Source organism: Callorhinus ursinus, unplaced genomic scaffold (assembly GCF_003265705.2).
Source record: "Callorhinus ursinus isolate GAN/ISIS: 27379988/994484 unplaced genomic scaffold, GSC_fseal_2.0 scaffold4, whole genome shotgun sequence".
NCBI classification, from domain to species: domain Eukaryota; kingdom Metazoa; phylum Chordata; class Mammalia; order Carnivora; family Otariidae; genus Callorhinus; species Callorhinus ursinus.
In genome coordinates this window covers 57,078,169-57,104,087 of record NW_027397066.1, presented here as the reverse complement: position 1 = coordinate 57,104,087, position 25,919 = coordinate 57,078,169, and the positions used below count along the sequence as shown (strand labels likewise).

At 38.6% G+C, this 25,919-nt stretch overlaps 1 protein-coding gene across 2 annotated transcripts in view; it reads left to right on the top strand.

Annotated features, from left to right (window-relative positions):
* The first annotated feature begins 12,696 nt into the window (after positions 1–12,696).
* GC (GC vitamin D binding protein) overlaps positions 12,697–25,919 on the top strand; it is a 32,263-nt gene continuing 19,040 nt past the window's right edge. The window contains exons 1-3 of one of the 2 annotated variants that reach the window (XM_073891778.1): positions 12,697–12,853; positions 24,569–24,638; positions 25,288–25,420. In XM_073891778.1, the coding sequence (XP_073747879.1) occupies positions 12,754–12,853; positions 24,569–24,638; positions 25,288–25,420 (303 nt within the window). In that variant the 5' untranslated portion in view covers positions 12,697–12,753. The remainder of the gene's footprint in view (positions 12,854–24,568; positions 24,639–25,287; positions 25,421–25,919) is intronic. The other variant, XM_025887283.2, reaches the window with a different exon arrangement.

The window sequence follows — 25,919 nt, the reverse complement described above, 5'->3', positions numbered from 1 at the left end:
TCTGGAGAATGTTCCATGGGCACTAGAGAAGAATGTGTATTCTGTTGCTTTGGGATGGAGTATTCTGAATATATCTGTGAAGTCCATTTGGTCCAGTGTGTCATTTAAAGCCCTTATTTCCTTGTTGATTTTTTGCTTAGATGATCTAACCATTTTGGTGAGGAGGGTGTTAAAGTCCCCTACTATTATTGTATTATTGTCGATGTGTTCCTTTGATCATGTTAGGGGCATAAATATTTATAATTGTTAGACCTTCTTGTTGGATAGATCCTTTAAGTATGATGTAGTGTCCTTCCTCATCTCTTATTATAGTCTTTGGTTTAAAATCTAATTTGTCTGATATAAAGATTACCACCCCAGATTTCTTTTGATGTCCATTAGCATGGTAAATGGTTTTCCACCCCCTCACTTTAAATCTGGAGGTGTCTTTGGGTCTAAAATCAGTCTCTTTCAGACAGCGTATCAATGGGTCTTGGTTTTTTTTGTTTGTTTGTTTGTTTTAAAGATTTTATTTATTTATTTGACAGAGAGAGAGACAGTGAGAGAGAGAACACAAGCAGGGGGAGTGGGAGAGGGAGAAGCAGGCTTCCCGCTGAGCAGAGACCCCAATGTGGGGCTCACTCCCAGGACCCCGGGATCATGACCTGAGCCGAAGGCAGACACTCAATGACTGAGCCACCCAGGCACCCCTGGGTCTTGTTTTTTTTTTATCCAATCTGATACCCTGTGTCTTTTCATTGGGGCACTTAGCCCATTTACATTCGGGGTAACTATTGAAAGATATGAATTTAGTGATATTGTATTGCCTTTAAGGTGATTGTTACTGTGTATTGTCTCTGTTCCTTTCGGGTCTGTTACTTTTAGGCTCTTTCTTTGCTTAGAGGACCCCTTTCAATGTTTCTTGTAGGGATGGTTTAGTGATCACAAATTCTTTTAGTTTTTGTTTGTCCCACAGCAGCTTATATTAATATGAAGGAAGATTTAAAGAATATGCTTAAAGAAAAACAAATATGGTCTTAAGTAAACAAAGAAACTTAGTAGCAAAATAGAAACTATAAAAAGATAGAAATTTTAAAACTAAAAAAAAATGCCAAATTCTTTGAATGAGATTGGAGATAAAAGAATAATGAGTTTGAGGCTAATGAATTGGAATTATCCAAACTGAGGAAGAGAGAGAACAAAGGTTAAAAAAGCTGACTAGAACCTCAGGGACATATGCTCTGGGTTAACATCAGATAGTCTAATATACCACTAGGAGCATGTGTAATTATACCCCCAAACAAAAGATTAGAGCAGAAAAGTCCTTCAAAAATAATGGTTGAACATTATTTGATGAATTTGATGAAAAACATTTGATGAAAAACATTGCAGACAATCTGTTCAATGAAACCTTGAGATAGATGTAAAAAGAACCACATAGGGGACACCTGGGTGGCTCTGTCGGTTACACTGTCTGTCTTCAGCTTAGGTCATGATCCCAGGGTCCTGGGAAGGAGCCCCATGTTGGGCTCCCCACTCAGCAGGGAGTCTTCCTCTCCCTCTGCCTCCTCCTCTCGGCTCTTGCTCATGCTCTGGCTCTCTCTCTCTCTCCCTCTCTCTCTCTCTTAAATAAGTTAAAAAAAAGGGGGGGAACCATGCTGTGCACAAAGGCTAGAGAAAACCAAAGACAAAGCACTAATACTGAAAGCAATCAGACACACCATATACCTGAGAGCAGTAAAAACTACCACTAACTACTTGTAAGAAGTTAATGAGAAAACATGTTTAAAGTGCTAAATAAGCCAAGAAGAATAACTTAGAAAGGTTTATAAAACATGAACGAATACAAAAATAGTACAAAGGGTGGTATGGGTAAATGGTATTATACTGTGTAAGTTTTAAATGTATGAAATGGAAAGTGAAAATATGAAATGAGAAGTGGGAAAGTGGGAAATACAACCTATCAGATGTTAAATGGGAAGTGTGAAGTGTCAGATGTAAAACCAATAAGCTTTGATATATTAAAGATAATGTTAGTCCTAGAGCAACCACTAAAAAATAGTTAAAAAGCTGAATGATAAAAATATTCAATTGACATGAAAGAGGCAAGAACAGAATATCAAAGAGAAAAATGGAAAAGCATTCAAGCACATGAAACAAATAAGATGGTAGATTCAAATTCAATCATATCAATAACATAAATGAACTAAACACTCCAATTAAAAGAGAATATGTCTTAATTTTTAAAAAAAGATATAATTAAATGCCTTTTTCAAGAAAGTCACTTAAGTACAAAGACAAACAGTTTCAAAGTGAAAACATGGAAAAAGACAAACCATGTAAAAAGTATAAGAAACCTGTCATGGCTATATTAATATTAGACAAGCCAAAGTATTACATAAAGAAGGACATAACGAGGAAGGCGTAATTTATCAGAAGTAATTATAAGTCTCTATGTATATAACACCAGTTCCAAAATTTAAGAAGCTAAAAAAGTACAGAAATGGAAAAAAAAAAAAAAAAGGAAAGTTCTCAGAACTGGAGATGGTAATACCCTTGTTTTCTTGCCCTTTCCAACTTCTAGAGGATGCCTGCATTTTGGGGCTCATGTCCCCTTTCCATTTTGAAAGTCAACAATCACATCATTCCAGTCTCTACTTTCCTCCTCACATCTCTTATTAATCTTTTCTAAACTTCTACCTTATTCTTCCATGTTTAAGGGACTCTTGTGGTTCCATCGGGCCCACCCAGATAATCCAGGAAAACCTACATATTTTACGGTAGTCTGATTAACAGCCTTAATTCCCCCTTACCATGTAGAATAACCTGTTCACAGGTTCCAAGGATTAGGATGTGAACATTTTTGGGGTGGAGAGGTAGAGAAAAGAGCATTATAAGCATTCTGTGTTTTACTTTATTTTTAAAGATTTTATTTATCTGACAGAGAGAATGTGCATGCACAAGCATGGGGAGCAGGAGAGGGAGAAGCAGGCTCCCCGCTGAGCAGGGAGCCCATCAACATAGGGCTCCATCCCAGGCCGCTGGGATCATGACCTGAGCCAAAGGCAGATGCTTAACTGACTGATCCAACCAGGCACACTCCCATAACTTGGTTTATTAAGCTTTGCTTTACTGAGCATCACAGATACTGTTTTTGGTTTTCTGTAAACACAAATTGAAGGTTTGTAGCAACCCTGCATCAAGCAAGTGTATCAGTACCATTTTTCAAACAGCATTTTCTCACTTTGTGTCTCTGTGCCACATTTTGGTAATTCTCATCATCACCAATTTCAAACTTTTCCATTATCATTATATTTGTTATGGTGAACTATGATCAGTGATTATAACCTGCTGAAAGTTCAGATGGTGGTTAGCATTTTTTTTAGCAATAAAGTATGTTTTAGTTAAGGTATGTACATTTTTTTAGACACAATGCTATTGTACACTTAACAGACTACACTATAATTTAACTTTCTATGCATTGGGAAACAATAATTTGACTTGTCTTCCTGTGATATTTGCATTACTGGGATATGGGTCTGGAACCAAACCTATAATATCTCAGAGGTATGCCTACATTCTGCCTATTATAATTAGTTTCTCAAAATTTCCTATTTCTTGACATTACAAACCCCCCCAAAAAAAGAAATTCATGAAAACCAAGATAATCTAATAAATTCTACTTGGGGAAAATATGTTACCTTTTATTTGTTACAGTATGATCCTGGAAATGTTAAGCCCATGTAATCCAATTTAAATATGAATTTCATTTATTCAGATTCCCAGCCTTTTCTCTTTAGAGTCCTGCTTATTAGAGAATGGCTGGAAGGCAACATTAGAAGCCCTTAATGAACAGGCTACAAATATTAACACATATTCTATTCTTGAGGACTTCATTCTCTTCTCAGAAAGCATTAAAAAATGTGGAAAAGAAATATGTACATTTCAGTCACATCAATCTGTACTGTTCATGATGGATATTTTACTATAAATTGGCTTATTTTCTCATTCTTTCTTTTTTTAAAAAAAATTTATTTCTTTTAGAGAGAGAAAGCACGAGCCAGAAGGGCAAAGGGAGAGAGAATCTCAAGCAGATGCCCCCCCCCAGCACAGAGCCTGATGTGTGGGGCTCGATCTCACAACCCTGAGGTCAGCGCCTGAGCCAGAACCAAGAGTCAGATGCTTAACCGCCTAAGCCACCCAGGCGCCCTTTATTTCATCTTCTATTTTTATCCTCATTCTCTCATTTTCTCATTATCAACCCCTGCCTCCTTCACTCTAAATGATGCAAAAAATATGCTACTGCTGCAACGCTCTCCAAAAAGTAATTGCGGTTTTCAGACTCGGGCCTGTTTTCACAAATTACTTGGCGCCATTATTGGAAAATAGTTGAAAAAGAAGTGGCTATAAAGGGATTTCTTCTTAATGAACTGAACCTAGCCATCACTTTTTCTTAGGCATTCTTAGCTGGCAGTTCCCTAGTTAGGACTATAGCCGCGGCAGTTGTGACCACAGAATTCTTCATTCCATCAAGCAGGAGAGGTGCACAGAGTTGTAGCTACTTGTTTAAGGTTGAGGCAATCTCGTATGAAATTTGTTCCTGAGTTTTTTTAAATTCCATTTTCTTTATGTTTGCTTTTCCAAGCAGAAGACAAAATTGATTGCTTCTAGTCTAAATAAGCATTTCTCTTAAATATCTGATGTTCTCTTCAGTGAGGTTTATTTCTTTATGAACATGTTTGGGGGAAAGTTATGATTATTTGCCAATGTATTTAAGACTTCTTAAGCCACAGCCTTAGCAGACAGAACCATGGTGGAAGTTAATTTATCTCTAATTTCAACTCAAATTTTCCTTTTAAAATAAATGAAGTCATCTTGCTTAATAAACCCATATGTATTTGTGAGATTTTCTAACTCCTGTACTCTGTTGAATATATAATAGCCTCTTGTTTAAAATACAAAATGAGTCATTTGTAGATTTGCATGAAAGTGCAAAATTTAAATGAATTGACTTGTTCATATTTTACCTGTATTTCAATGAGCAAAAACAAATTATAGAGTTCTATCATAGTCTTTAATTTCAAACACAGGGTTGACAACCTCACTAGATATTTAAATTGCTCCATTACACTATTATTGAAGATTTACAATGGTGAGTTTCTGTGCTAGCTGTTGGGAACACTTAGATGAATGAGTCTCAGCTAGAGTTAGAGCACTGTGGGTGAACAGGGCACAGTGCAGGAAGACTTAGTGTAGCCTGAAAATCCATGTCTCTTGTGCACTCCAGAGTAGTAGATCCATGTGCCGACTCAGAGTTCCTCCTAACACAGCATCTTCCCCAAACTGTTTCCTCCAGTGTATCCTATCATAGAAAATGGCATTAATAGTCACCTACTTGCTTAGGCCAGAAACCTGGGGGCTCACCTCTGACTTTTTCTCCCTTCTAACATCTGGTTAATCACCCCTGATTCTATGTCCTAAACAGAGTCTCCCCATCCCGTTGCCAGTACCACAAGCCAAGCAACGGTCATGCCTTGCCTGGATTCCTGAAGCAGCCTTCAAACTGACCTCTCTGTATCCACTGATCTCTTCTGCATTCTCCACATATTCACCACTCAACACATATGCTATTTTGTTTTCATCATCTGTCTTCCTAACTAGATTAGAAGGTCCATGAGGACCCTAGAGGTCTGCATGCCATGGTAACACCAATAGCTTTGCATGATAACCTGGAAAAAAGTGGTGTGAATTAGATATATGTTAAATAAGTGAAAGTCTTCTTCTACTGAAAACTAAGAGAGCAGACACAAAATAGAGTAAGAGCTCTTTCAAGGAAAAGAATGGAAACAAAGACCTTTGGAAACCAGCAATGCCATGTGCTCAGTGAACCACAAGCAGTTCAGCTGTACTAAATTTTAATATGTGAGGCAAAGAGAACCTTACAGAGATGCATAGGATATAGTCATGAACTTTAAACACAGGCAATTAACTAAAGGGTTATAAGTAGGGAGGCAATAATATGGTCTCATTTACATTTTAGATAAATGATAGCAACAGAGGGAAGATTGGCCTAACATGTTAGTTAGAAAGCCTTTAATTGCAAATGAGGGAATTGCAGCATGAATAAACTTAAATAAAAAGGGAGATTATAAGAATATTGGGATTTCTCATGGGACTCGAGAACAGAAAAATGGGTGTCCTATAAAGAATACCCTGGGGGCGCCTGGGTGGCTCAGTCAGTTAAGCGACTGCTTTCAGCTCTGGTCATGATCCTGGAGTCCCGGGATCGAGTGCCGCATCGGGTTCCCTGTTCAGCAGGGAGCCTACTTCTCCTTCTAACCCTCCCCCCTCTCATGTGCTCTCTCTCTCTCTCTCATTCTTGCTCTCTCAAATAAATAAATAAATCTTAAAAAAAAAAAAAAAGAATACCCTGCAGGAAAAACAGAGAGATGTCCCGCTAAGGTCAGGAAAAAAAACAAGGATGCCCATTTTCACCACTTTTGTTCAACATAGTCCTGGAAGTCCTATTCACAGCATTGAGACAACAAAAAGAAATAAAAGGCATCCAAGTCAGCTGGGAAGAAATCAAACTTTCGCTATTTGCAGATGACAGCACACTACGATTAGAAAACCTGAAAGACTTCACCAAAAAAAAAAAAAAAAAAAGGCTACTAAAACTGATAAATTCAGTAAAGTCACAGGATAAAAATCATTGTACAGAAATCTGTTGCATTTCTATACAATAATGAAGCAGCAGAGAAATTGAAAAAACAATCCCATTTACAACTGCACCAAAAACAATAATATACGAATAAACCTAACGAAAGCAATAAAGACCCGTACTCTGAAAACTATAAAACAATGATGAAAGAAATTAAAGATGACATAAAGAAATGGAGAGACATTCCACGCTCATGGATTGGAAGAATCTTGTCAAAATGTCTAGGCTACCCAAAGCAATTCACACATTTAATTCCACCAGCACTTTTCACAGAGATACAACAAAAAATCCTAAAATTTTTATGGAACCACAAAAGACCCTGAATAGCAAAAGAAGTCTTGAAAAAGAAAAGCCAAGCTGGACGTATCAATTCTAGACTTCGAATTTCATTACAAAGCTGTAGTGATCAAAACAGTATGGTACTGGCACAAACAGACACATAGATCAATGAAAAAGAATAGCAAACACAGAAATAAACCCACAATTATATGGTCAATCTTTGACAAAGCAGGAAAGAATATCGAATGGGAAAGAGTCTCTTTAAAAAAATGGTGTTGGGCTTTTGAGCTACACGCAAAAGAATGAAACTGGACCACTTATACCATACACAAAAACTTAAAATGGATTAAAGACCTAAATGTGAGACCTGAAGCCATAAAAATACTAGAAGAGAGCACAGGCAGAAATGTCTGACATCAGCCATAGCAACATTTTTCCAGATATGGCTCCTGAGGCAAAGGAAATAAAAGCAAAAACAAGCTATTAGGGCTACCTCAAAATAAAAAGCTTTTGCACAGAAAAGGAAACAATCAACAAAACTAAAAGGCAACTTCCTGAATGGGAGAGAGTATTTGCAAATGACACACCCAATAAAGGGTTAGTATCCAAAATATACAAAGAATTTCTAAAACTCACCAAAAAAAAAAAAAAAACAATTAAAAAATGGGCAGAAGACATGAACAGATATTTCTCCAAAGACAACCTACAGATGGCCAACAGATACATCATCAGTGATGTTGAGCATCTTTTCGTCAGGGAAATGCAAATCAAAACTACAATGAGCTATCACCTTACACCTGTCAGAAGGCCTAAAATTAAAAACACAAGAAACAACAAGTGTTGACAAGGATGTGGAGAAAAAGGAATCCTCTTGCTCTGTTGGTGGGAAGGCAAACTGGTGCAGCCACTGTGGAAAACAGTATAGAGATTCCTTGAAAAGTTAAAAATAGAACTACCCTATAATCCAGTAATTTCACCAGTGGATATTTACCCCCCCCCAATACAAAAACACTAATTCAAAGGGATACATGTATCCCTATGTTTATAGCGGCATTATTTACAATAGCTAAATTATGAAGCAGCCCAAGTACCCATCAACAGATGAATGGAAAAGAAGAGGTGATGTATACATTGGAATATTACTCCGCCATAAAAAAAAGAAATCTTGCCACTTGCAAGGACATGGATAGAGCTAGAGAATATAATGCTGAGCAAAATAAGTCAATCAGAGATTAAAAAAATACCATATGATTTCACTCATCTGTGGAATTTAAGAAACAAGCAAAGGGAGGGAAAAAAAAAAAAAACAAGAAACCAAGAAACAGACTCTTAACCATGGAGAACAAACTGATGGTCACCAGAGGGGCAGTGGGTAGGGAGATGGCTGAAATAGGCGATGGGGATTAAGGAGTGCACTTCCGGTGATGGGCACTGAGTGATGTATGGAAATGTTGAATCAATATATTGTACACCTCAAACTAATATAACACTGCATATTAACTATTAACTATTAACTATACTGGAATTAAAATAAGAATTAGAAAAGAAAAAAAAAAGACCTGGGGTAGCCTGGGTGGCTCAGTCAGTTAAGCATCTGACTTTGGCTCAGGTCATGATCTCAGGGTCCTGGAACTGAGCCCCACATCAGGCTCCCCACTCAGCAGGGAGTCTGCCTCTCCCTCTCCCTCTGCCCCTCCCCCAGCTCGTGTGCTCTCTCAAATAAATAAAATCTTAAAAGTATTCTGCAATGTAGATCATGTTCTATTCCTGCTCTGAACATCAACTTTAAGGATAATACATACTTTATGCTATTAACACATCCATCTCATGAGGTCATTCATCAGGGCAAGACACTGACACCACACTAATAGCATAGAGAGAATCTGAATTAAAAGAACATTCTGGCAAATGAAATCATTTTGAAGGCAATTTCTACTGTTACACTATAATGGAAGAGTTTCTAAGCAGCCTATAGCAGCATAGAAGTGTTCAAAATACAGTTTTGGTAAAGTGTATGGTCTAGGAGTTACTAAAAGAAGAGAAAATAGGGAAAGAATAAAGATTGGCTTTGTCTCACAATTTTGCCTAGAACTAGCCTTGCTTATGTAAAAAACCTGCATTTCTTCTAAAGCTAACGGCAAGATAAAGTGAAGACTTTTTTTTTTTTTAAGATTTTGTTTTTAACTAATCTCTATACCCAGAGTGGGGCTGGAATTTACAACCCTGAAACCCAGAGTTGCATGCTCTACCAACTGAGCCAGCCAAGAGCCTCATTTCAATTCTTCACAGGCAAAACAACTGTAAAATTCTACTGCTTATTTAATAAAGAATTCTTTTTTAAAAATCTATTTCAATAATAAATTTAAGTTGCCATAACTGCTACTGTAACAGTTCAGATGTACTAGTCATTGCAACATGAGACTTCTCATTTAAGCCAATTAGGGTTATTTCTTCCCAAATTTTGAATCATTGTAAGCAATCAATATTTGAAAGATTCAGGAAACTTACAGAAATAAGACAGACCAAAGATTCATATATTTAGCTACTAGCATGTGACAGCTAATTTTCAGTTAGAAAAAGATACTCAGCCAAGGGGAATGCATTTGGCAGCTTGTGTAGAGATTTCTCAAGAGGACACCTAAATGAGATGTTGCAATTCTTGCTACATGTAGTTTGTCATTAAACAGGAATGGTAGAGGCTATTGCAAAAGCAGAGATAAAGTTATTTTTTTTAAGTGCAAGAACAGGCTGATCTTAAACCCTGTAGCAAATTTAATGGGAAACAATATATCTTTAAATGAACTAATCAAAAGATGACTAAAATACTGTTAAATTAAAAACTTTAAGAGTACATATGTTGTGTTATCTTAAAAATGGAAACTAATCTGTCAGTTATTCTGAGTTCTGGGTTTCTTTTTTTTTTAAACTCTTTGGCCCTCATTTAGAGTTGATTTCCAAATAATTTACAGTAAGACTAAAGCATTTTTTAACTTACAAAGTAAACTCATAGTTTAGCCAAAGGAAAAGTTTAGAAGATTTTTAGTAGGCGGAAAGTTCATCTTTGAACAGTGTAGAGCTGGTTCTTAAACAGCAAGACTATCTTCCCATTCTGTCTCTAGCAAGGTTTATAGTATCTTTTCAACTCCTTTACCACAGATTTCCATTGGCCTTACAGAGGTAACTAAACAAGATCAAAGCAGACATCTTTTTCCAACTAACTGGACTCCATTTTCTGAACCTAAAACCCCACTATTTTCAATACAGATGGGGGATCAGACTAAAAATGTAAACTCTTAGAGCAGTTTACTAAGATTTGGATGGAATCTGCCCATGCAATTAATCCTTATCTACTAAATGGATACTGAAATTCTAGATCATTTGTCTGTGATGGTCCTAAATCCAGGATACAGGGCTGGCTTTAAAAATATTCCACTGAGTCCCAGTGACCTTCTTGGTTTGGAGAGCCAGTGAAGAACATGAATAACTAGAATAACAGTAATAGCTAACATTAACAGTAATAGATAATGTTAATGTCATCATCCGTTTGATATAAACCCTGCACATGGATTATCTTCATTAAGCTCACAACAACTTTGTGACAACAGTACTAGAGTTATCACCACTGTGCATACAAGGAAAATAAAGCTTAGACAAAACTTCCTGGGTGGCTCAGTCAGTTGAGCGTCTGCCCTGGCCTCAGGTCATGATCCCAGGGTCCTGGGATCGAGCCCCACATCGGTCTCCCTGCTAGGTGGGGAACCTGCTTCTCCCTCTCCCTCTGCTCTTGTGCTTTCTCTCACTCTCTCTGTCAAATAAATAAATAAAAAATCTTTAAAAAAAAAAAAACTTCCCAAAATTACAGGGCCAATAAGAACTGAGTAAGGATTTGGTTTCAGGGCTTGTGTCCCAATCCTGACCTGACACTGTTTCTGGAAACAAAGGGCTACTGCAAGACCCAGGCACTGACCCGATTCCAATGATGGGATGAATGATAACTGTGCCTCTCTGGGCAAGTTACAAAACCTATCTGGGACTTGGTCCCCTCTTTTGTAAAATACTCCCTCTTCTGCTTTCCACGAGGCCACTGTGAGCTCTCAAGCTATAGTATCCCAAAATATACTAATTTTATAGAATTCATAGAATTTTTTTTAAAAGATTTGAGAGACAGAGAGAGAGAGAGAGAAAACACAAGCCAAGGGAAGGGCAGAGGAAGAGGGAGAGGCAGACTCCCCGCTGAGCAGGGACCTGACTCCACCCCTGTCCCTAATGCAGGGCTCATTCCCAAGACCCTGAGATCATGACCTGAGCCTAAGGCAGACACAACCAACTGAGCCATCCAGGCACCCCCATAGAAAGAACTTTAAATGAGCTCTAGGGAGTCCAAGATTTGCAACGAGCTTTTGTGATTTGGGGTAAGTCATTTACCACCACCATCCTAGTTATTTGCCTCACTTCAAGGGCTATTTTTTTTTCCCAGGTTTGGGACAATGCTTGTTTTAATGGTAGATTCAAGTACACATTGCATTCAGCTGCTACATATGGGTTCCATATAAAGCTCAATTTACATGATATTATTTTTCTCATTTAATATCCTGTAGTATTTGATATCACTTACTTGTGAGGTTCCTTGATAGACTTGTACTGTCTTCAAGTTCAAACATTAATTTACTCTTCTCATCTTTCTCAGTAAATCCCAGTGATATTTTCTAATCACATTAGAACTGGACCTTAAACCAAGAAATCATCAACAGAACCATGGTGGGTGAAAGAACAGTAGAGGCCGAGCTTGTCACTTGCTGTTGGAAGTATATGAGTGCAAAGGAAATAACACAAGACAAAACATCTCTACTGGTTTAAGGACATTTTTCTTAAATTAAAACTTAGCTAAAATATGAACACTAAAATGGTGACTTTAATGGAATTTTTGACTATGTATTCTATCCGAGGGGTTCAGGGGGGGTTTCAATGTTTAGAACTGGGTTCAATGTTTTATTTTAAGGGCTATTTTTAATATGTATTAAAATAGGGGTGCCTGGGTGGCTCAGTCAGTTCAGTGTCTGACTTCAGCTCAGGTCATGATCTCAGGGTCCTGGAATCGAGTCCCGCATTGGGCTCCTCACTCAGTGGAGAGCCCTTCCCCCCTCTCATGCTCACTCTGTTTTGCTCATAAATATCTTTAAAAATATGTATTAAAATATGTCAGTGCTTCAAGAGGTGTAATATAGCACATAAAGTACTATCCCACCATCTTCAATAAAATTTTAGAACATTAAGATTATGAAACCAGGCAACTGTGATAAATTGGCTTCTAATCCCCTTGCGCCTTAGGACTTAAAAATATCTAGTCTTCAATATTTTAAGGTAATCCTTATGTGTAGTAAATTTGAAGAAAGAAAAGCAGACCAATAGAGAGAAACCTCCAGGTTTCCGTTTAAATATGAGAAGTGTAGGGAAGGTCCAAAACACATAACCCTGTAAGTGTTGGGGTGGGGGGAGGGATATGTGCCAATTAATACATTAATTTTAGAAAAAAGCAGCAGTGGGGAAAAAAAATTCTATGTATCCCCTCTTTGGCAGTTTGACAAAGTTAATGATTAAAATGTCCTATATTTTCCCCAGAGTGTCTATTTGCCTTGATTGATATTATTTTACCTCTTGTGGGCCAAGGATGACTGCCCTTGCTTCTGTGTAGAGATTAATAATTGATTAGTTCACAGTCAGGAATCTTAGTAAAAAGAAATTGGTTACTTTGGGCTGCTACTTTGTACTGGGTCATGTACAGGAGACGGGGTGCTGCAGAACTTGCTGGCAGAAAGATGAAGGTGATCCTGGTCCTTCTGCTTGCTGTAGCATTTGTGCATGCTCTAGAAAGAGGTAAGACCTTCCAGTGCTGCCATCACTTATAAGAACTCTTACTAGTTTGATTTTCCATTACCATTTTTAAAAGTTCTACAAAAGGTGAAGAACAGAGAGTTGGTAAACATGTTGAGGAGTAAGGGCAGAATCAAAGAGGCACCAATCTGAGCTCAAATGGGGCATATAGCACTGAGTTGGAATGGGCAAGAAATCAAGAACCTCATAAAAGAAAAATAATTTTTCAATTACCCTCCCTGCTTTTTTGAAAACCAAGATCTGGAGAGAACTGCTTGAAATTAGAAATTTTTTCATTGTTAAAAGATAACGCAAATGAGGGGCGCCTGGGTGGCTCAGTGGTTGGGCATCTGCTTTCAGCTCAGGTCATGATCCCAGGGTCCTGGGATCGGTCCCCTGTCGGGCTCCCTTCTCTGCAGGATGCCTGCTTCTCCCTCTCCCACTCGCCCTGCTTGTGTTCCCTCTCTCACTGTCTCTGTGTCAAATAAAAAAATTTTTTTAAAAATCTTTAAAAAAAAAGATAATGGAAATGGAAGCTGTAGTCCATCACAGAATATTTTTCCCCCCAGACTTCAAAGATTTATTGTTTTTGAGAGCATAATATACCGTATCAATGATCCATGAAGTGAGCGAAGATCCTTGATCCTCTTCAAGGAATTCTGCATATGTGTAATATTTGAAAATGCATTATACTTTCTAAAAGATCCTACATGAAAGAACTTAATATGAAACATGACTCAATAATTAAGCTATATTTTTCATTAATATTCTTCAAATGATGTCTTCATCTCTGAGCAATGTTTAAAAACCTTTTTAAATGATACAAGCTAAAATATGTGAAGCATACAACTTCATGAGAAGTTCCCAAGTTGCAAAATTCATAATCTGTTCCAATTAACTTTTCTGGCTGATTCTTTAATGCTTATTGGGAAAGCTGCATTTGTCTTGCTTTGGCAAACTAAAACTTCCATCTAGTGCTCTCAGTGAACAGCCTCGCCCAAATCACAGGGTAATATCCATATCGGTAACCTATCTAACCAGTAGGAGATGTGTATCCCAGAAGTCAGTTACTAACTGTGACATGAATAACCTTATCGCTCTTCTTTTCACATTCACTTTTCCTTCATCTTTTGTCGTTGAAGTTATTTTAAATTTTAAGTTACTCACTTATAGATTCTTAAGCAAGCTATGGGTCCTTATGTTAGACTACTAAATCTGAGATATAAATAAATGGTATCCTTTACAAGACCTCTGAATAGGCCAAGTCCCAAGAAACCCTGACAACTTACTCCTCTGCCCAAGGCTTCCCTGGGGCAGATCTGAACCTAAAAAATCCTACTGAAATACGTTCAGATCAAGATCTTCAAAATACAGAGGATCTAGGAGTGGCTAGGTCCTGGGATTATGTGCGGACACCATAGCATGGGGCATGAGTCATTTTGAACTGCTGACTCAGTAAGTATATATTAGATTCACCACAAAGGATTACAAATGTCCTCTGGAAAACATTATTCTGCACCCTCTGTTTTGACATCATTCATCACTGTCTCACGCTCTGATGAAATGGATGCTAAAAACTACAATTCACCTTCCTTAAAGGTCTGAACTTCACAATTAACTTCAGTCAGATTACTTAGGTGCCGCAGGCAGATGATATCCCGAGACATAAAATACATTTGTAAGTGATACATGTCCAATATTTGGGAACAGTAGTCCTGACACATCCATCCTCTATTCTATAATACATGAGCACGACCCAAATGACCAAGCCAATGATTTACCTGGAAGCTAGGTGTACGGTCTCCTGGAAGAAAGTTACAAAGTACAGATTAAAGGAATTGAGAGGAGGTTTGGGTGGTAGGGGATGGGTTTGGGATGCAATTCTCTCTGCCTTTTATAGTTCCAGAAAGTGGACCAACAATCCACAGCATGTATCTAGAACACCTTTTTGAAAGTACTTCCTTGAAGACTCCTCTTGGAAGAAAGTTTCTATGGCCAAACACATTTAAGAAATAAGCCAAACATTAGTCCTTCTTGGTTGGTTTACAATCAAGGTCTTTATTATCCTAAAGATTCTGAGAAATCATATAAGAAAGCTTATTTAACCCAGTTTCCCAAACACATGGGCTCGTTCCTAAAGTGCCTTTGGGAAAGGAAGTGTTCTTTGGGAATCATTAGGTTTAAGATGGATACTGCTACAGCTCACAATGAATATCAGCTCTAGTTAGGCCAGTCCTCCCCTATCAGATGCACTGGAGATTCAGTTCACAAGCCCTTGGGTACATCTTGGGAGAGAAGGCCTTTGCCAAATATGCCAAATCTGGATGGAGTCATAAGAAAATATCCACTTTAGCTACCCTATGAAAGGCAAGCAGTCTGTGTGTGCCAGTTGCCTCTCCACTCAGTTTCTTTCCTCAGGACTGAAATCTAAAATGTATCTTTCCCTGTTCCCAATGAAGCAGCAGGAAGGCTGCTGACACAGCTACAGGATTGCTAAGGAAATAATCCTACAGGAAACAAACCTCTGCATTTTATATGAGCTGTTGGCCATAACAGGTATTTATTATGAACATTTTCTTTTTTGCTTTAAGCAGCTCATTCTCAGCATATGTATTGTTACTAGATGGGATATTAAATAGCGAGAAGAAAGTAAGTCCCTTGGGTTGGTGGGTAAGGTGCATTTTTCCTTCTCCCACTCGCCTGCCAGAATAGCCCTGGACAATATGGGTTATCCCAACCTCCCCACTCACCACTGAATCACTGTTTCTCTTTTCTACAAGTTGCCCCTTCATCAGCAGCCATACTAAAAACAAGTTGTCCTAAGTTTGATTCAGGGACATAGCTGTACAGAAAGCCCAATAAGTAGATAATCCTCTCTGTTTTCTCAGGGAAGTCTTTATATCCTCTCTGCAAAACCTGTATAATGGTTACTGAGGGGGTGACCTAGGATAGGAGAGCTACATGATGAAAAGACAGCCATGCAAAGATCTAGAAGTGTGTTTCAAGCTGAAGGAATGGAGGTGTAGAAGTACAAGCCAGGCCTGATTCAAGTTCGAAAAGCCGCCAGAGTCGAAGCCCAAAAGAGGCTTATCCAGGAAGGGGGAGGAGGAGGAGCTGAAATCAGAGAGAGAACTAACTTCATCATCAAAGGCAATGTTAAGCTCCCTGGAAATCAATAGCAATGTGACGCTCCACTGTTGTCAGGTATAACGCCAGGTATGCACTCACCACCATGTGTATAGTATAGGGATAGGTATGCATGCTTTTAAAGGCCAGGAGATCACTCTATCAGTAAGAGATGAAGACTCTTTAAGAGGCATTGATTACCCTTCTCCCTGGGTACCTATGGCAACTTAACTTCTTTGTTCTGCCCACAGCTACCCTGCTCTGTTTTCCCCTTCACTCTGCATCAGCCACAGACCTCTACACTCTCCCACACATTACGTGCTCTGCACCTAAGGAGCTTGCACTAGCTCCCTCCTCCTCTTAGAACACTGACCCCCCCCCCCCCCCCCGCCGATATCCACATGGCTCCCTTCCTCACCTCTTCCATGTGTCTGCTCCAAGTTCATGTATAGAAGAGGCTTCCCTGACCAACCTATCTCAAATAGCACTGACCACTTCATTTTTCTCTATCCCCTTACCCTGCTTTATATTTTTCTTTTTAGTACTCATCACCTTACCTGATCACCAGCTGTTCATCTGTTTATTATAACAAATACAAAATGTAGACCCTAAGCTCCAGGAGATCAAGGAGTTTATTTCTGTTCCTTAGTTCCCAGTTTTAGAATGCCACCTGCCAGGTAGTATGTGTTCAATAGAGGTTTTGTGTAAAATCACAAAGTTAGGATTGTTAGAGTACCGATCTCAAAAGGTAGTTTTGAGTATTTAAGGAAAATTAAATTTCAATTAGAATACCTAATAGACATCCTAAAAGTAGTAAACCCTAATTATAAAAATAAGATTTATAAATTATCCACTGAAACATTGGTCTTAGAGTCTATGCATTGAATAAAATAGACAATATTCACAATGTCCCAGCATGTTCAAGACCTTTTGAATAGATCTATTTCATCATTATAACGCCCTGATCAACTCAGCATTATTGTCCCCACTTTAAAAGTGAGAATCTGTAGGAGGGAGGAGTCAGTAGCTTATCTAAGGAAACCAAGCTAGTAAGTGGCAGAACCAGAATTTGAGAGAGATTAGTTAGGTTTACAAAGACAATGCTCAAATCATGGCTTGGCTGCCTCTCATGGGACAGATATCTGAACAATCGTTCACTAATATAAGAACAAGAGAGAAAACCAGTTCACTAGCACTAGTTTAGGGGGAATTAGATAAAATTCATGCTGCCTACTATGGTCATCTGTAACTGATCCAAACTCTAGTTCATCTGTACTCCATGGATCTGGCTCTGTCTTCTAATTTCCCTATTTTCCCAGTACCTTGGAATCATTTATGTCCCACCCTGTAGAGACTTCCTGGATTTTATTGTATCCATTTTTGCTGTCTATATTCAGTCATTTCCACATTCTACCATTTTCAGCTCCGAAATACATCAGCCTTATACAGAACCTTCTACTATAGAAAGCTCCTTGGTATTCCCTTTTTATTCTCTCCTTTACCCTCCTGCATGTATCTAGCTCAAGGCCTGGTGAACACCACCTCTCATATCCACTACATTTCCACATACCGTCTTTGTCCAGATCCTGTTCCCCTTCACCCGACTATTGCAATGGCTTCCTAATTAAACCCCATCTCTTCCCCAATCAATTCATATTAAGATACAATACAAAACCTGATAATCTGATAACTGGAATCCAAAAGATGAACTACGTCAAAGTCAGGATCACTCTTGAGAGCTTAATGAACTGATAAGCCTGAGCATGTACAACTGATGGGTAGGATTCCAGGGTTCAGGCTGTCTGATACAAATCCACCCCAATTCTGGTCTCTGTTTAGAGCCACCTGATGGTGACTTGAGGCTTAAATAGGAATATATGGTAAGCAGAATAAGGGCCCTCCAAAATGGCCTACATCCTAAGGCCTAGAACCTGTGAATAGGGTAGGTTACATTGCAAAAGGGAATTAAGGTTGTAGGTGATAAAAGGAATCAGCTGGCTTTCAAACAGAAAAATAATGCCAGATTATCTGGGTGGGGTCAGTGTAATCACAAGGTGCTTTAAGGTGGAAGAGAATCAGAACACAGTCAGAGGAAGGTGTGACCAAGGAAAAAAGAGGTGCAAAATTGCTGGCTTTGAAGATGGAGAAGAGAGCCCGGGCCCAAGAAATGTAGGCCACTTCTAGAAGCTGGAAGAGGCGAGGAAACAGATGATCCCCTTGAGCCTCCAGGAAGAACACAGTCCTACTGACACTTTGACTTTAGCCCAATGAGACGTCTGTCAGAACTATAAGCTAGTAAACTTGTATTGATTAAACCACTAAATTTGTGGTAATTTGTCACAGTAGCAATAGAAGTCTAGTACAGTAGGTTTCTGGGTCCCGTGACAAGTTGAAACTTCTCAGAGAAAAGGAGCACTGAGCCAAGGCATCTCAGTGTTGACAGGCTACCCTTTTATTTGCCAGATCCAGTGAGAGCTGGCCAGGAGATGACTGGGGTGCATGTTAACTCATTTCCCTGCTCTCTGGGCGTTTTCTATTTTTACTTTCTCTTCTGTATTCTTACCAGAAAGTAATTTAACCTACCACCTGCAAGAAGGATTGGAACAAATCCCAGGATATCCACATCAGAAGATTATAGAATATCTGATAATGTATATCATCACTGGATTTTGTTACAAAAAGTTGCTAATACAGGATGTTCATCACATTAGGCAGGAGAGGTGCTAAGCATTTTTACTTAGATTAACATTTCATAGAACAGTCTTATAAAAGGGTACTACTGACTATCTTAAATTCAAGATTATTCTCCCTTGAATTCCCCTATAGGAATATATTTCAATGGATACCCCATTACCTAAAAAGTAAAACTTTGTCTTTCAAGCATGTGTTAAAGTCCACGTTTCCATTTCCTTATAGGACTTTTTTTTTTTTCCAAATAGGACTTGTGATTTTTTTTTAACTTCAGATCTCTCCAAGTTGTTCTCTCCACTTAAAATACTTCTTCCAATTCATTTACTCCTGTTAAAATCCTGCCCATTATTCATGATCCACTCCAAGTAATAGTTACTTTCAGGAGACTTTCTAAAAGCCCTCTTCGTTCTGAGGTTGTGTAATGCTTTGTTTCAATCTCCTCTACGGCAATGGGCACTATTGGTGTTACATGCTTAGCTCTATGAGACGTCAGTTCCTTAAGTATTGGTGGCTTCAGAGTTTCTTGCATGGTACCTTTTCATTCTTATATTGCTTAAAAACTAAGCGCTGCAATGCATTCTAAATTTCTAAATCAATATGTTGAAGGTAGCACTCTCATGCATCCCAAAGGTGGCAGAAAGAAACTTGCTCCCTAATATTCACCCCTGCAAAAGCATTTGTAGATGACAAGATGCCCAACCTGTGAAACGAAGGGGAGGTGGAATGAGATGCATGAAGGAAGAATGCCTCCTTTGAGACTTTGGTGGGTGTAGCCTCTATATAGACAACCGCCCGCAGTGGACCCAAGGATATTAAATTTGAATGAGCCTAGGAAGTCATTCTCTATTGCAATTTTAGTTTTCGGGCAACTGACTCACTGACCCTGTATATCCTACTGCTTTTTTAATGTTCAAAGTCTAAAATGAAGATTTGTTCCTCTGATGGTATCCTAAGAGGTACATTTAATTTCCTCTAGATGGTTTAATACATAGATGTCATGTAGAGTTCTAGGTTTAGTATTAAAAGATTGAATTTCTTTCTATGGACTCAAACCCAGAAAACTACACACCTACCTGCAATCATTATCAATATGAAAAGCCAGATCAATGCTTTACGATGTAAAATGTCAATAGATAGGAGAACCACAAAAGCCTGAAAAATGAAATAAAGTATTAATTTGCCACTTCATTGACAGTGTTTCCAGTAATAAATCAGTAGTTTTCTTTAGCTCCATTAATTAGGGTAGCTTCCTAAACCAGTCCAGCAATGTTCAATTTCTCAAGTAAAACCACTACTCTGCAATCAACATGTAACCTGACTAGTCAGAACAAACACTACAAACCATATTTTTAAATGGTTTAAACACACACACACCCCAAATATCCTGACCTTTTCTGACAAATTAGTCTATCAGTGTATAATAGAAATGAAAATGCCAAAGGAATGAAATTACAGAAATACAGAATGCCCAACAGAGCTCTGAAAGCCCATGATTCTCCAGAACACAACAGGAAAATAGCAATGTAATATAGTTTCTAGCATTTTGTATAAGCATTTTTCAATTCAGTGTTATTTAGAGTACAGCCATCATTCCTGGTATACAAACAACTTTTATAAAGGACCAAAATGGTTTCAGAGAAATATTCTAACCGTGGTTAAAGCATTCAAAATACACTTTTTAGCGAAGTTTGTACCAAGGTGGTAGTAGCTGATTGTCTATCCCCACTAGACTGAAAGTTCCATGAGGGCAGAAACAGGTCTATTTGGCTCCCCATTGTATATTCAGTACTGAACCCAATACCTGATACAGGTCTTCAAACCATATCCGTTGCATGTGTGAATATTGTTAGCTATTTTGAGAGGGACATGAAGCAATAAAAATTTCCCAAAAATAAGTCAAGTTTTCAAAAGTCTAGAATTAGATGCGATTTACCAGAATATTTCACAATACAGAGAGAAATGAGACAGGCTATTGCAAAAAGCAAAACTGTTAATGAAATTTGTAAACATTTAGTGCCAAGGGGTCACTTGATGTGAAAATGATTTCACCAGGGTCACTGAGATTATGCCAATATTTACTGGGGCCATATCAAAGTTCAGATTGCCTTCTTTATAACCACATGGAACATTAAAGAACAGACTATGTCATTTACAATTCATTCTAGATAGGATTTAATTATATGAATCAAAGGGAGTTCCACCAGTATGAAAAATTTAGCAGTACTCCATGGAATAAGGAATCAATTTGTAATAATCACATTGCAAATTAACTTCAATATTTGCTTTTTGGACCATGAGAAAATTATTAACATACTTGCTTAGGCTTAGAAGCTATAGATCGTTGTAAATAAATAAGTGAAAAAAATTCTTTTAATCAGAAACATTTTGAGTATTCTACCTGAAAGATACATAGTACAACAGCTTCCTCTACAGGTTATTTCTTTAAGAGAAATATTTTACCCTTATATTTTAATTCTAAACATTCTCAATGACTCTCTTTTGAACTTCCTTCCTTGCTTCTGTCAAGCCCAAGGCTGAACTTTGAGCAAAAATTATTCCCAAACCACTTTAAGTCATTAGTTGATCGAGTTTCCCCACTTTGCTGTTATTTTGCATTCTAACTAAAGCAGTACCTAACACCTGTGGATTCTAATGCATTTTAGCGCAAACACCAGTTGATTTAATTAAAGCTATTGAACAGAGGATAATCTGTGGCATCTACTTATACTACATTCACATGTACTCCCATTCCCAGAACACACTGAAACTTCTTTTTTGGTGAAGTGAGAAATCTGAATCTGGAAGGCTAGAAACAAAATATTTCTTTAAGTGTTCATCAGAGGTGCACCATTTGAATACAGGCTCTCACTTTTCATGTTACTGAGTGTTTGCAATCAAAGTAACAAAATGACCTCTATTTTTATAGGGAAAGTTTATTAAACAGAGTTGGCTCCTCTGCATTAAAAAGAGAAAAGTTCTTATTGGAGAATTATTTTTTGTGGTTTAAAACACTGTAAATTTTGGGGGGGGGTCCATATAATTTCTTACTATTTCTAAAAGGAATTATTTTGTAAACCTTTGGATGTGCTCTTAGAGATCATGAGGTTACAATCTTGTACTAAATTGAAGAATCTTTAATAATTATGGTTATTTAAATTCAACTTGATTATTTCCAGGGCAAAACAAACTCACCTCTTCACAAAGCAGTTCATTTAGTAGTCATGGCTATAATAAAATTCTCGCACATTGAACTAAAATCTAACACCCAGCTATTTTTCCTAGCTCTACCTTAGGAACAACCTAAAACAACAACTCTATGGACATCCTAATGGCACATTCTTCACTATAGGAGGACAGCTCTCCCCTAAATTCTTTCCCCCATGCCCTAATCACTAGTCTCATTGAATACCATTAATGATTAATGGAAGTTTTTGGTACTATTTGATCTTTTGAAACTGTGACAATATCCGACCTTGTAAACTAGTCAATACATTTCCAGAAGATGTACTAGATGTGAAGGTCCTCAGCTCTAACAGGTTCACTGCAAGTAGCTTTTTATACTCCACTGTTAACTTTATCAATCCTATTGTCTTGGCCTGATTTCCAAGATAACATGAGATTTGAACATGTAGTTTCTTCCACACCCTTTAGGATTTTGATGGAATTTGTAATAAGGGGCTCAAAGTATCTTTGTCCCTCAATTCTGACTCTTCCCACTGCAGTAATATACTTTGAGCAGTCCACCTGAAAGATAGAGGGGCAACAGCTTCCTCTACAGGAGGTTTTTGCCATTAAGTCTAACACATCCTCAAGAGAACCTTCTCAAAAGAAAAACAAAAACAAAAGAAAAATAATTTCTCTCCAGCTTGTATCCAAGCGCCACCACCTGCACTCCAAACCATCAAAAGCCACTTTCAACCCTGGCTTCCTTATGTTCCTGCTTTCAAAGCTGTAACTGTGAGAGGCAAGGCCATGTAGGAGGGTCAAAGTCATGATAGAAGTTGCCATTGTAATACCTGAGATGGGTTGCTCAATATTTAAAATCCAGGGAAAAAAAACCTACTAAACTTTAACACACTTAGAAACTGGGCCATTTATATTCTTCTTGCACTTTCCCCCCCAAAAGCTGTATCATGAAATGTTGGAATGTTTCCTAGACTTACTTGCATAATTGATGCATCAGGAAATAACTGTATGGACTACTTCCCCACATCCACCCTATTGTATTATGTAGTAGGTATGGTGAACAGGTGGGTCTTCATCAGTACAGAACTCCTCTCCTCCTGTGGGAACTACCTTTTCCCAACCATTTGGATGGACCTAAGAGTAGGTTCGATGATTTTTCTGTTCACTTAAAGAGGTCCTCTCTGGTCCTTCAAAAGGACTACCTCCTAACAGTCAAGGGAATGGCTGGTTTGTTGAATAGTCAAACATTTGTAAGTTCTTTTGAAGTTGAAGCTACCCGCCCCCCCGTGTTAGTCCTGTTGCCTACAGCGGCAACAAAGGACCTGTACACTTTTCTTCTCTCCGCCTTCCTCCCAATCTCTAGACGGTTTTTTTTTTAAGATTTTATTTATTTGACAGAGAGAGATCACAAGTAGGCAGACAGGCAGGCAGGCAGAGGGAGAAGGAGGGGGAGAAACAAGCTCCCTGCTGAGCACGGAGCCCGACGCATGCAGGGCTCGATCCCAGGATGCTGGGACCATGACCCGAGCCAAAGGCAGATGCTTAACCGACTGAGCCACCCAGGCGCCCCTCTCTAGATGGTTTTTACCCTTTCCAGTTTTAACATAGGGAAGGGAGAAGCTAGCAGGAGAGGTAAGCAGCAGGAACATTAATTCAACAGACAGTTTTGTGAGATAGTGTTTCCACTGCTTACAGGAGTTATTCCAAGTCGATATTTTTCCTTTATGGGTTCTTTAGGGAGCTCTTTACCATCATTTCTGGGATCTCTTACATCCAGCCAGTACCTTCAGACTTTTCAAGTTGTCACCTTTGCATGGAGATATCCACTGTTGACAGCCCCCTGCCCTCTAGATAGCCTAGCCCCACCCCAAAATTAAGACAAGTCCAGGCGGGCTTGCTCTCCTGCTTGATCTTAATCAGGTCCACAGGTCACAATACAGCTTCCCACTCAAAGCCTTCTCCTTTGTTGCCCCAGGCCACTTCGCCAGCACCTCCCTTCCTCTAGCATTCTCTAGTCTGAATCAGACACCTGTCATCGTACCCCAAACTCCAGGAGCCCCCTCTCAAGGTCTGAGTGTTTTCCTTTAAGCCTTTCCCTACGCTTGAAATGAGAGGAAGTGCTCTCCACCCATTCCTCTAAACCCACCACACAGGCAAGTTATTTTTTGAGAAAGCGGTCAGATTTCTACTTTCCCCCCCTGAGCTGAATTCCTAGCATTTCTGGATAGAATTTGGAGGTGGGTAATGGGGTTACGGTGGCAACACCAGCTCACATACCTCCTTTAAAGTCCTGCATTAGGTGGGGCTAGCTCTCCACTATGGATATATGTAGACATACTCTCCATTTATTTTTTTGTTCTTGTTTCTTTCAACACCTTTGGTGACATGGAGACAAAGAAGGGAAGGATAAAAAGTTCCATCTTAGCGTTATTGTAAAGAAGGGGCCCATGAGAAGGATTACCATGTCAATGGTTCTGACATCATTTGACTTTTCTACTTTCAGCATTAGTGCATTTGTTCTGCTGTCCGTCACAATTTATAGCAGGCCATAAAATTCATCTGTAAGAAAACAGCTAGAAAGACAAGCAAAAATGAAATTGTATATAGAGAAAAATGCTACTTTCACCTTAGATGAATCCTGTAGAAGACACATACATATAATGTAGCAGTCATTAAAAAGGAAAAGATACAGATACTTCTATTTCTGGTTCCTAGGCCGAGATTATGAGAAGGATAAAGTTTGCAAGGAACTTGCCAGTCTGGGAAAAGAGGACTTCACATCCTTGTAAGTATGAGGTATTCGCTCATGCTCTTAGTTACTGGACCTTGAATGAAACCACATCTGAGGGAACTTCAATTCAGCATGCTGAACCACTCTCTGCACATTTTAAAAGGATAGAACCCAAGGTCAGTGTGGGCATGGCCATCAGGCCAGTGGAGGACATCCAAAGATTCCGGTTGAATTATTGTTACTAGACAAGTTGAATTATTGTTACTAGGGTCTAAGAATTTGTTAGCAGTAACTTTATTAATAGAGTTAAGAGAACAAGCACAGTTTTCTAAGGTAAATTAGAATGCAAAGAGTATACAGAAGGACCATGGCAAACAAAGACAACAAGATACAGAATGGGTCCTACTGGGGAGGCTTGAGAGAGGAAAGAACAGGAGGCTGCTCGGATAAAACCCCAAATCCAACTTCCATCTTACAAGAGAAGTTTGCCTAGAACAAAAACTATGTTTTAAAAGTCAACCTCCTGTTCTTTTCACTAATCAAGGTGTGCAATATGCTTGTTAAAGACTCAACGAATTTCATGTTTTAATTTGAGCAAATGTGAAATTTTTTGAAATTTTTTAAAAATTCTATATATATATATATATATATATATATATATATATATATATATATATATTGACTTGCTTTTTTCCCCCCTCAGGTCAATGGTCTTATACAGCAGAAAGTTTCCCAGTGGCACATTTGAACAGATCTGTCACCTTGTGAATGAAGTTGTCTCCTTGACAGAAGCCTGCTGTGCTGAAGGAGCTGACCCCGACTGCTATGACCGCAGGGTAGGTTCACGTGGCTGGCCATGTCCACGGTGGCCCAGACAAAGAAGCCAGGATAGGCTTTTATACCATATCTTGGAGAAATCTTAGACAGCAACTCCACCTACTCCAAGTTTGGGAGACATATAAAGCCTGTTACCCCCAGAGCCCAGACTTACTCTAGTATAATGAATCAGTTTTGCCCATCAGTCTTACAAGGTTCAAATGAGAAAACTGGGACATATATTAATTCATGAACCTCTTGTAATATATTCTGTGTCTCTTAAAAGCCTACTCATGCACATACATTTATCATGTTAAGACTGGTACCAACTGCCCCAGAATAATTTAGTGTTTGCCTCAAATTATTTGGGGGTTCAAAAGTTGCCCTATAACCATATACCAGGTTCTCCCTTCAAGTATATATGCAGAAGTTACAATGCTGAAGTGACAGGGTTCAAAATGTAGACGGGAGCTGAAAAAAGTGAAACCACAGGTGCTTCTAGCAATTTACGAATGCAGT